Here is a 13081-nt window from a genome sequence, read left to right on the forward strand (position 1 = left end):
GGAACAGAAAAGAGATGGTTTGAAAGGGGAGTAAAGGAAGCGATTTTTGTTAAAAAGGAGGTATCAGATTTAACCTGTCTCCTATTTACAATAACTTGTTGACCACCAAGGGACATAGACATGCTGATCAGGCCAAATGAAAGTAGCTATTCAGCCCTAGCCCAAACAATAGGCCTAATCAAGACCCAACGATAGGGAATTTAGAAATCAATGGGCCTCTTCACCATAGGGGCGTGACTAACCATCCCCACCCAGTCCTCAAATAGGCCACGCTCAGCTTTTTAGCGCAGAGCAACTTCCCGGAGTCTTCACGGAGACTTCAGGGTTGTCTACCGCTTACGAAGCTTCTGTGAGAGAAGCGAAACCTCCTTTTTTGTTTGTTGTTTTTTTTTTTGTGGGTTTTTTTTTTTTTTTTTTGGTTTTTTGTTTTTTTACCTACAAGTACAGATGACGACTGACGGAACCCTTTCTACGATGGAACTTTCCTGTACGACTGAAAGCCTCCACAAGCATTGTTTTAGTATTTAGTCTTTTTTTTTTTGTATGCATCTGCTTGCGTGTAGTTGTCATTACATAGAGGGGAGGACAGTACATCGAGCTATCACTGCAGTGTGCCTAACCAGATATAGCCGTAAAGATTCTTCGCAGGTTCTGCTTTGATAAGCATTGGAGGCAGTGGTTTGTTAACATTCACAGGGATACATTTGGACTTCCAGATGTCACCAAAGACTGTTCTTGGCATTTTATTCCCGCCAATGTAATCCAGCCATCCACCCCACATGGGCACCTTATTGTTAACACTTGAAGTCAAAGAGCCATCATTTTGACGCATCTCCAGTATTGATGTGTTGTTCCTCTGTTTACATTGTTTAATGATGTTCCTGGCCTTTTGACTTTCTCTGTGTCTGTATGTAAATGTGACTTTCTATATTTATATGTCATATCTCTGTTTGACGTAGTTGCTTGTTACTGGAATAATAGTGTGGCTCATACTACCAGAGACAAATTCCATGTGTGTTTATACATATTCAATAAAGATGAATTTTGATTCTGATTGTGATTTTGATTAAGAGTGCGCTCTGCTAAAGTTTCCCTTACACCAGGAGTTTCGGTGCTTATGTAGTTGCTTGTTATTGGAATAATGGTGTGGCTCATACTTACTACCAGGGACAAATTCCATGTGTGTTTATACATATTCAATCAAGATGATTCTGATTCTGATTGTAATTCTGATTAAGAGTGCGCTCCGCTAAAGTTTCCCTTACACCAGGAGTTTCGGTGCTTTATGATATTTAAGGTGGAAGTGCTGCCTGCATACACTCCATGGACCTGTGCAGAAAGTTTAACCACAAGCAAGAACATTTTGACTCATGCAAGAATGACGAGCGACATGGTGGTCGAGTGGTTAGCACATCTGCCTCACAGTGCAGAGGTGCAGGGTGCGATTCCGTCTCCGGCCTTCCTGTGTGGAGTTTGCATGTTCTCACTGCGCCTGCGTGAATTTTTCCCGAGTACACCGGTTTCCTCCCACATTCCAAAAGAAAACATGCATGGTGATTTAATGAAACACTCTAAATTGTCCATAGGTGTGAATGTGAGTGCAAATGGTTATTCATCTATGTGTGCCCTGTGATTGGCTGGCAACCATATTCATCTATGTGTGCCCAATGATTGGCTGGCAACCAGTTCAGTGTCCCCCGACAACTGCCCGAAGACAGCTGGGATTGGCTCCAGCACGCCTGCAACCCTCTTGAGGATTAGCGGATTAGAAAATGGATGGAATGATGGATGAATGGATGGATGGATGGATGCATGGATGGATGCAAGAATGACTTGGTTTTAGACCTGTTTCATTCCTTATTAGTTGTTTTCATAGAATGGACGACCACCCATGGGTTTTAGCAACCTTGCTCGTGTTTGACGAGTGTTAAAAGCATTGCTGTGGTGTTAGCCTCCTTGCTAGTTGCTTTCAAATAATTCATGGTGTCTTCCCATGGATTTGAGCCGATTTGCTAACTACTTCCGGGAAATGTAGACATGTTTTTCATGCTCTCCAACCTATGTCAATTGCCTCCAATCAAGCAATTCTTCACTAGTGTGAATCTAATTGTCTGCATTTGGCTTTTAGTGTCCTTGAACAAAGTGTTTGCAAGCACAAAAATAAATGTAGATAAAGAGAGCTGTACACAGTTCAATATAAGTGCAATATAAATATAGATATAGATATATATAAGCATATATGCAATGTATTGTATTGTATTGTATTGTATTGTCTCATGGACACTGTATGTTTGTATGTTAATATGTCTAATTCTGGTTGGGATCTGCTCTTACTAGAATACAGAAATCACTCTGTAAATACTCTGTCCTGATTTCACTGAAATTCTTTGCTTGTAACCATTTTTAAAAGTTGTTGGCGGGGTCTTTTTAAAGACAGACAGAAATGAGAGGCCCATTATTCGACATGATAACAGCCTTTTGTGTGATTGCAAGCATAGACAAGCCAAAATGATTGGGTCTGCCTGTGTGACGTTCAAACATCTAAGACCCGATCTTATAAAACCTGCCCAATTTGAAAATGACCCAACCGGTCTGACATTCAGAGTTAAATTAGACACACACAAGCACTAAAATCAAAATGCATCCAATGGCTCATACGGTCTTCTTTGATGTCTGGCCCACATGTAGACAACGTAATTGCTATCAAAATATAGGTTCGGGAGCGATAACGTAAAACATCTTGGATGTGTCACAGACTTGGCAGTGGGTGCACTCGAACTGTCAGTAGCATTTGCCTAGCATGAAAGAGAACACATGAAAGTAGTCTACTTCAGTGTGACAAAACTCCATTTTAAAAAAGTGCGACTTCACTGCTAAGCATGTTAACAAGTGAAGCTGCTAAATCAATCTAATGTCGCTAGGACAATATCGATAATGTGTATTATTTAAATACGAAATGTGCAAATTTCGCACTCATGTTAACAACAGTGAATAACCAAACCAAGTGCTAAAAGCTGCAGTGAATGGTAGTCTACTTCAGTGTGACAAAACTCCATCTCAAAAAAGTGCTACTTCACTGCTAAGCATGTTAACAAGTGAAGCTACTAAATCAATCTAATGTCGCTAGGACAATATCGATTATGTGGATTATTTAATTACGAAATGTGAAATTTCGCACTCATTTTAACAACAGAGAATAACCAAACCAAGTGCTAAAAGCTGCAGTGAATGACAATTGCAAACAGAAATTTTATTTAAAATCCAGCTAGGTCAGGACAAGACAACAACTGAGTGAAACACCTTTCTCCACTCCACTGTAAAATGTCGGATTAAAAGCAGATTAAAAAAGATCCAATTCCCTTACAAACACGATTTATTGCCAGAGCATTAAACTAGTCTGTCACAGACTATTAGCATTACTGAAACCCAGCATGGCAGAAGAGTGAAATCCCCATAAAGTACAGTATGTTTCCCAGTTCTTTTGGATGTCTTTGGAAACAAATGAGAAGGACTTAGTTTTAGCATGAGCAACAAAAAAAAAAAAAGGATATTTTTTTTCCTAGAGAGAGATAAATGCAAACACAAGAAAGATCCAGAGAGTGATCAAATGAGACAGGAGCCTTAGGATGAAAGCCATGACTGCTTCAATTAAAGTTCCCGCCAAACTCGAATGGAAGTATGTTAATATGTCTAATTCTGGTTGGGATCTGCTCTTACTAGAATACAGAAATCAGTCTGTAAATGCCCTGTCCTGATTCCACTGAAAATCTTTGCTTGTAACCATTTTTAAAAGTTGTTGGCGGGGTCTTTTTAAAGACAGACAGAAATGAGAGGCCCATTATTCGACATGATAACAGCCTTTTGTGTGATTGCAAGCATAGACAAGCCAAAATGATTGGGTCTGCCTGTGTGACGTTCAAACATCTAAGACCCGATCTTATAAAACCTGCCCAATTTGAAAATGACCCAACCGGTCTGACATTCAGAGTTAAATTAGACACACACAAGCACTAAAATCAAAATGCATCTAATGGCTCATACGGTCTTCTTTGATGTCTGGCCCACATGTAGACAACGTAATTGCTATCAAAATATAGGTTCGGGAGCGATAACGTAAAACATCTTGGATGTGTCACAGACTTGGCAGTGGGTGCACTCGAACTGTCAGTAGCATTTGCCTAGCATGAAAGAGAACACATGAAAGTAGTCTACTTCAGTGTGACAAAACTCCATCTCAAAAAAGTGCTACTTCACTGCTAAGCATGTTAACAAGTGAAGCTGCTAAATCAATCTAATGTCGCTAGGACAATATCGATAATGTGTATTATTTAAATACGAAATGTGCAAATTTCGCACTCATGTTAACAACAGTGAATAACCAAACCAAGTGCTAAAAGCTGCAGTGAATGACAATTGCAAACAGAAATTTTATTTAAAATCCAGCTAGGTCAGGACAAGACAACAACTGAGTGAAACACCTTTCTCCACTCCACTGTAAAATGTCGGATTAAAAGCAGATTAAAAAAGATCCAATTCCCTTACAAACACGATTTATTGCCAGAGCATTAAACTAGTCTGTCACAGACTATTAGCATTACTGAAACCCAGCATGGCAGAAGAGTGAAATCCCCATAAAGTACAGTATGTTTCCCAGTTCTTTTGGATGTCTTTGGAAACAAATGAGAAGAACTTAGTTTTAGCATGAGCAAAAAAAAAAAAAAAAAAAAGGATATTTTTTCCTAGAGAGAGATAAATGCAAACACAAGAAAACTGCCTGTCTGTCTTCGTGTGTGAGAAATGGAAGAACCTTGTTGGACACAATATGCTGGAAGCGAGAGATGTGAGAGTTGGGCCATTACACCGAACATAATAACTAAAAGAAGAATTATATTTTATAAGGACCTTAACATTAGGGCATCTGGTCATTACATCCACAGGAACGGAATTTGTTCTTTTCGTTGAGGTGGATTTGCAACAGCTACCGTCTTTTGTATTTTGATTTGCTTGGAAACATACCCAGAACTTTGATTTGCCATGGAACGTATTTTGAATTGGATATCACTCGCTGTCATATTTTCATGTTTGAAGCAGTCTTTTCTGTTTTGTCTGTTATGTCTCAATAAGGGAATACTAAATGCCATCGATCAAATAACGGCCACTGGTGCTGAAGAGACACACCAATCAGACTCAATTCTGACTCGACTGAATACAATTGCAGATTTATTGTGAACCATTTGCTCAAAACATTTGTATTATAATACAAGGTCATCTGCATTTGGTAATGACTTCGCTTCGCTCTTCACCATCTTTTCTTGCCTTCAAAACACGTGAGGAGCGTTTTGGGCAAAGTTGTGTGGAGCCATGTTTGAAGGGTGTATATATGTGTGTATATACGTATATACCGTGTGACTGTCGTGATACTACGTCATACAATTGAAAAAAACTATACTTATGCCATGTAATTTTATTTACTTTTTTTTGTTTTTCATAATGTGATTTTTTTTATGTCTTTAATTTGTAAAAAAAAACATTTTTATTTTTCACTAATGAAGGGTTCAGTGAACGTGCATATGAACTGGTTGGGTTCGGTACCTCCAACAAGGTTAAGAACCACTGTTCTACCTTGTAAGACAGAATTCAAGGCATTCGTATGCATTACACATTTCTGTAGACACAGTTGTGCCGGAACCAAAAAGCTGAGCACATGAAATTGTCAAAAAAGTCTTGGTACGCGAAAGCGGTAAGATTTAGGGACAACGAAAAGAGCTCATTATTTATGAATTCGTTGGACATGATGGGTGTTCCAGTGGGTCAATACATAGCCAAATCCTGATGTAGAACTAAATCATTTAACTTGAAGAAAATATTTCACTGGAGCACTTGAGTCATTTGGGATGAATCTGAAGTGATGCCATAGTCCTTCAGCTCATAAGTTTTCCAGTAAATCAAGAAAGCACTGACACATAATGACGCTTCGAAGAGTAACTGTCACAGCAGAGAATACATGGCCCCTTCCACAAATCACTCAGGTAAGAAGGTTTGTGATTTTCCAACATCTGGCGTTGACACTGTACTGTAGAGAACTGTGTGTCCCGTTTGCCATTGCTGTGATAGAAGGGTGTAATTCATTTCAACTTTGCACGGGTGGTGCTACAGGATGTCTGTCCAAACAAAAACAAAAAACGTGCGTGTGTGTGTGTGTGTGTGTGTGTGTGTGTGTGTGTGTGTGTGTGTGTGTAAGTGTGTGTGTAAGTGTGTGTGTTTCTCTATCCACCTGGACTGCTTGCAGAGAACATTCCCGTCAAATGAATTTGTTATCAGCGAATCTGACCACAATGATATAATAGTGCAGTAATTCAACTTAAGAACTTTTCTCAAAGTCCCAGCTGTCCCTCAAATATGATTTGTGACCTCATTAAAACGGATACACTTCTGAATTGTTTGCTGCAAGACTTGTTTAAACGATAGTTTAGCACTGTGATCTGTTGGCTTTAATTTCATTCACTTTTAAAGGTAAAGAGTAAAGACTGGATCCTATACCTTGATAGACCACAACCCGGACTGCGGGTCTTTGATGTTGACAACTTTGGCAGAGTTGGGAATGTGCAACAACTCAGTCAGACCATCACTCTTCCCCACGATCCTCCCTGGAGGCAAAACATGAACATGGGGTGATAAATCGCCCCTTCCACAGATGCAGCCAACATAAATTAATTTTCAAAGTCTACTCATGTATGGTTAAATATTGCATACACAGTACAGTGAAGTGTTTTTTTAATCACATTATCTCTACCTGTCATGCCAAATAAAAAGATGATCTCCTTTCAGTGCAATATTACAGACATCCGAAAGTAAGAGACGATTATCCTACCCTGAGGGTTTACAATCTGGATATCTGGTGTGGGGCCACTGAGGGAAACAGTGACTTCCTTGAGACTGGGGTCAAAGGGGATCTGCCAGGTGTTGCTGACCCCAATGATGTGATCAGTGGACAACAGGTGGACCTTTGAGGACTGCACAGCCTCCTCCACCCATTTCAAAACCTGTGACATAAATAATAGCACCATTACTTGTTGAGAGTAAATTTGGACATGGCGATGATTCTGATCCATTTACAATATGTTTGTCCGGCCATCTTGTTTCGATCACATATGATATGACTATTTGAGACTAAATCAACAGCTATCGCTAATTGCAGCAAACGAGTGTGCTCAATTTTCAATCGATTGCTTCAGGACACGGTTTAAAAACAAACAATTCCACATATTGGTTGAATTAGAGCCATTCATCGCTCATGTCCAATTCTGGTCACAATCCAAAGCCATGTTGAGTGAATTAAAGTAATTTGTAAAGATTGACACGAACTACATTCCAAACGATAAACTGACCAACTGAACTGCATTCCAATTGCATGAAAGACATAAAAAGACGTTTTGAATTGACTGACGCTTTTTAAATTCTGCAGCTTCACCATGACTGGGTGGCTTTATCACCGTGGCCAAGGCATGTCTTTATGAATCAAAATATTTTCCTCATGACTCAGACAAATTGAAACTTGTACTTAAAAGTTCAGAGGAGTACAGAAACGCATTCCTGCATTTCTCTTTAGTAACACTTACCTCATTGACCTGTTTCTTGTCCAGATGGAAGACCTGTCCAGAGCTGGTGGAGGCGATTTCCTCATATGCCTTGTAGCCAATGTGAGTCCTGTCATCACAATCCCCCGTCAGTACAAACACGACCTACATACACACGGCAGAAAAGTGTCAGTATCAGTCTCAATCATTACATATCTATTGTCAAGAATGTCAGCCAGACCTGGGACTGTTTCTGTTGAATGAGTTGAAGGACATCATAGGTCAGCTTGTAATCTTTGGACCGAGCATCTGTAAAGACGTAAATGAAGGATCCTGGTAGTGAAATCTCCAGAGCAATTTTTATAGCACCAATGCTCATCTCTGGACAGTCACCGCCACCCTGGCAATGAAAATGAAAACAATATCAATAGCACATTACAAAGTTAGACTTCAATTCGTAAAATGTGCAGAGATAATATATGATGAGCCAAAAATACTGAGGCAGGTAAATCAAACAGTGGAGCCCAGGCATGTAGAATACACTAGTTGAGTTTTAAAAAATGTGTGTTTCCAAGGACAAACAATCTGGTCAAAACCATCTCCATTCCCTTCCGTACTTGTTGGTTTTGTTGGAGAAGAAACACAACAAATCAACAAATGACCCTTTTGAATGAACCATAATTTGTTGACGGTAAATACTACTGTCAATGTTATACCTGATCGAGGGCAAGTGGTTCAAATAATGGATGGATGAATTGAATTTGTTTTTATATGATCTATGAATAGAACAATCTTATTAAAACACTGGTGAACTGACCTTTGAGATAGTTTACGTCGAAAATAAACTTTCCTAACACTGACCACCATCGCATGCCAACACACTCAAAACTGACAGCGTGTCATCAGTTTTCAAAAACGTTTAAGATTCCACGGATAAGTCATTGGGTAAACTATTTCCCAAAAGCAGCCATCCGCGACATACATGTTCTATTCTGCATGTGCTCATTTGAGATCTGTCACCCATTGGGTGAAAAATATGGGCTGTTCAAATCACCAAACAGAATGAGGAGACTACTATATAATTTTATTCATTTATCTTCTGTGTGTGTGTGTGTGTGTGTGTGTGTGTGTGTGTGTGTAAGACCGTTTAAAAAAAAAATACAAGACCCTGAATAGTCAGGCTTTTTTTGTGTAAAGTATTTTTTAAGTATAGGAAGGCGCTTTTTTTACAGCACAAAAAGACGACCATGTATAGTAAGGTGTTTTTAACCCCGCAAAAATGACCATGTATATAGTAAGGCGTTTTTTACAGCCAAGAAAGAACCATGGATAATAAGACGTTTTGTGAATATCTCTCTCTCTCTCTCTCTCTCTCTCTCTCAAAGTGGAATGCTTGGAGTACCCAGTGAACTCCCGTGCAAGCATGGGAATACTGGAACATCACAGAAAGACCTGGGTTGAGAGTCTTAATCCGGAACCTTTACAGGCTGGTTCTAGTATTAATGACATTGTATCACTCAGCTGAAAATATGCGAGTTTTAACTATATTTGATCCAGCAATCAAACTGAGATCAAATTCAAGATTCAACACCATCCGTAAATTCCAAACTGGTGCTTTTGATCCTCAAATTTGTGAATTGCTTGTCCTGTTCATAGTGGGGCATTGACCACTTACAGTAAAAGTCAGCTACATGAACCACAACCCTGCCTAAAGTCCATCCACACAACTCAAGATTTTTTACTGATACAGAATAATAATAATAATAATAATAATACATTTCATTTATAAGCGCCTTTCAAGACACCCAAGGACACTTTACAATCTGAATACTAATTACATTACTACAAGTCATGCTCTTGTAGGCCTAAAAGCTGGTGCGGCATGCAGTCAGTCGTCACGTAACTGAGTGATACAGAGAAAAAAAAACTAACTAAGCAAGTAGATTAGAAAAGCATGTGATTGTCCTTCTTGGTCGTTATTCTTTGGTCAATATCTGTGTCTGGCTGCCTGCTGGGGTCAAAGAGAAACATCCTCCGCTGGATTCCAGGCATGAGACAGCCCTCAGATTGCTTTTGGACTTTGACATCTCCCGAATGGCCCAAAATGTAACCCCCCCTCCCCCTATTGGCATACCTACATAACCTATGAAACATCTGTTTCTAAAATCAAAAAGAAAAATGAGAAGAAAAAAAAACGTACACCTGAAAAGAAACATATTTGAAAAATGGCAAAGGGAAAAGGAGGATAAACAGACATGCTAGCGAAACAAGCAGGAAGTGAGAGGAAACCGGATTGTTTCCATGCTCCACGCGACACACTCACACACCAGATTAGGACCGACTCATGCCAAAGATGCACAGACAATAGCCAACAGCTTCTTTAAGATGCTCTGAGGGATTCTTGCCTCTGTCTCTGTTGCCGTTAGTCAGAGAAAGTCCAGATTGTATTCATTTACAATGTGTATAATGGAAAATGATATGAGATTGAGATGGATATTTGTTGATCGAAATCTGGAGCTGTAGATCCTCTGGCTACTGTAACAATGGAAAGCGACTCCACATCTAAAAAAACTCTCCAAAGAAGGAACTCTGGTTCTCTTGTCAATCCAAAGCAACACATTGACTTAGTCCATATTTGATAAATATTAAAGCATGAGTTGTCTTGCGACACGACCTCAATTTGCCGCCTGTCCAAACCTCTTAAAACCTGATACCAGCTCAACCCACCTGAACATACAGCTCCCTCAGCTCATATTGGAATTTCTTTGGGTCTGTTGTGATTGTTACGGGTCCGATTTCTGCAAAGAAAAAAAAATTGTCACAGAAAATGTAAAACAAAGATCATTATGTTCTCTTTATCCTTTTGACACATCCTTAAAGGGGAAACATGGTATTCTGACAAACAAAATATTAATCAGAATACCATGTTTGGACTAGTGGGAGGCATACAACATATTACTGTAAAGAACATTTTTGACTTGACTTGGACATGCTGTCCATGTGCTCCCTCATGCTGTCCAAGTCAAGTCAAAAATGTTCTTTACAGTAATATGTTGTATGCCTCCCACTAGTCCAAACATGGTATTCTGATTAATATTTTGTTTGTGGGATATGAATTAAGCAGCAGAATCCACACGTTTTTATCCAGAATATGAATTGACCTTTTTTTTTTACTTCCCCTTAAAAGACGAAGCAAAGCAGTTTGTTTCTATCGCACATTTCATACACAACACAACTCAATGTGCTTCACACAAGCAAGAAAACACCGACAGGGTTTTACAAACACAAAAGTAATGACATTCAGAAGCAAAGCACAGAAAAACAAAAGTGGCCCACAAAAATGACAAAAACAACATATATTGACATTGACTGAAAGCCAATAAAGCCGGCTGCTCTGCCAAGAAAGGAAAAGTTAAAACGGCTCAAGGGTTCAAACAACGTGATCTGATTTCACCTTTGACGTGGGCGCTCGGCGACCAACCTTTTCGCATTATTGATTTTTGTGGGTTACTAAACCATTCGCCGTGTATGGTGTAGACTTCTGAGCTGCCGCTATCTTCTAAAACAGGACGTGTGATGGTTCTACATACCCTGACAGAATGAAATAAGGGGCACAAGCCTCACTTCTGATTTATGGCCAGGTGATGTCAGCCCTGTTAACTTTGCTAGCTCACTTCAAGTCATACACTGCGTTGCTCACTTGTGCATATACTGTACAGTATTGACTTTTATTTATTTATTTATTTATTTTATTTTCTTACACTGCACTTTTTCGCCTTGCAGTACTTGTGAGTGCACTTTATGAATCCTTACCCAAGAGCTTGTGGAATCTGAGAAGAGGCCTTTATTATGCAAGTTTTAATAAAGGAATGTTTAACATGATAATAGTCATATTCTTATTGGAACTCTTAAAGTATGTCTCCTGGAAAAGAAAGTGAGTCCGTTAAATTTACAGAATGCATGTACGTCATGGCGCACAGTCAGGATGGGAGCACCTCTGCCTCATTTTGAACCACGAAAAACCCTGCAACCGTGTTTGACAACATGCCGTGCAGGAGAGAGCTGACTACAATCCTGGCTGGAGAGAAAAGGAACGGACAGAAGGATATGACAAAAGCACACATAATAAGGCTGAGTGAATGAACTCAGAGTGAAAGAATGCTGGTAAAACTGTCAAGAACAACCAAGAAAAAATGATCAGCATAGACCTCTTCTTTTTGTTTGCTGGGAATGCAAGTAGACGTATGTGAACTATTAGCACATCTTCGGAGCTTCAGGTGTTCATACAGCATTCATCATTTCTGTAATGCCATGAATGCAGCCCACATATGCAAGATTAAAAATTCCAACACTCGTCCTCTAATGGGAACTTTTTTGGTGCAAACATTGAATAGAAACGATTATTTTGTGTTTGATTACAATCAAGGATTACTTTGGACATTAAGACATTTGTCAGTACCCTATATGGCAAAACAAGCCATGCCGAGTGAAAACAAACAAAAAAAAGCTAAAATGTTATTTGTTGTCTTGGCACTGTTGTACTAACTGCTCGCCCTTCACAAAAGAGTTTACCAAACAAGAAAGGTTGAAGACGTGTAGTTTCACTGCTGCCTGTGTGTTTTAGATTTCATGTTTTTTGAACAAAAATCTTGGTCCATTTCAAAATTCCACAATGCCAACAATCTCAATGGAAGACGACTAAAGAGGTTCCATCGTGTGTGAAAGGGCAGTCAGGGTCTTCTGCATTTTTGATCCCAAATGCCAAATGTTCGCTTCAAAACAAGTAGCTCTTACAGCACTAATAAGAAGCAACAGAAGCTATAAACACATGCGGTCACTGTCATTTTGCTGACTCGGGCTAAAATATGCCAGAACAAGAGTGGCTGTCAGTGATCATCAGCTATGGGGCTTAATTCATTCCATCGGTCCCTCCGAGAGAACACATGTGGAACTGCACACTGTTAGCTTGCATTAGTGAGCATGCATCGTAGAATGTGCACATGTTCACTACGATTGGACTTTTAGTACCCAAGTTAAGAGACTTAAGATTTTCATCAGGCATAATACAACAGCCAAGCCAGCTATCAAATAGTAAAATCTCGAGATGTTGGAGGAAAACATAAGATGCAGTTTTTCAGCCCCGCCTTGCCTTTGCTCTGTTGACTTCTTGTATTTTCCATAGCTGTGGCACAACTTTGTTCATCCTTGATCACCAAACGAGGTACCTTCCACTCTTTTCTAACACCTTTTCTCCTCACTGCTTTCCATGTTAGCAGCTGTCATTTAAAGACTTTTTAGCCTGCAGTGACCGAGATAGCAACAGGTTCTTATTTGCTACAGTGAAACTCCTCTACAACGAAATCAGGTTTGCAGCAAGAAATTTTTCACAACAGGGGGTTTTTCACTGTAGCAAATTTGATCTCAGATGTAAACACACACACACACACACACACACACACACACACACACACACAAACGTATGTGTACACGCACACTCAAACGCG

At 39.5% G+C, this 13081-nt stretch overlaps 1 protein-coding gene across 2 annotated transcripts in view; it reads right to left on the reverse strand.

Annotated features, from left to right (window-relative positions):
• The window catches only part of hmcn1 (hemicentin 1), a 91650-nt gene that overhangs the window by 68700 nt on the left and 9869 nt on the right, over nucleotides 1–13081 (reverse strand). For both annotated transcript variants that reach the window (XM_019875396.1, XM_019875395.1), the window contains exons 2-6: nucleotides 10305–10375; nucleotides 7819–7977; nucleotides 7620–7742; nucleotides 6872–7043; nucleotides 6541–6647 (exon numbers count right to left, since the gene is read on the reverse strand). In XM_019875396.1, the coding sequence (XP_019730955.1) occupies nucleotides 6541–6647; nucleotides 6872–7043; nucleotides 7620–7742; nucleotides 7819–7977; nucleotides 10305–10375 (632 nt within the window). The remainder of the gene's footprint in view (nucleotides 1–6540; nucleotides 6648–6871; nucleotides 7044–7619; nucleotides 7743–7818; nucleotides 7978–10304; nucleotides 10376–13081) is intronic.

This window comes from Hippocampus comes, unplaced genomic scaffold (genome assembly GCF_001891065.2).
Source record: "Hippocampus comes isolate QL1 unplaced genomic scaffold, H_comes_QL1_v1.1 scaffold132, whole genome shotgun sequence".
NCBI lineage: Eukaryota > Metazoa > Chordata > Actinopteri > Syngnathiformes > Syngnathidae > Hippocampus > Hippocampus comes.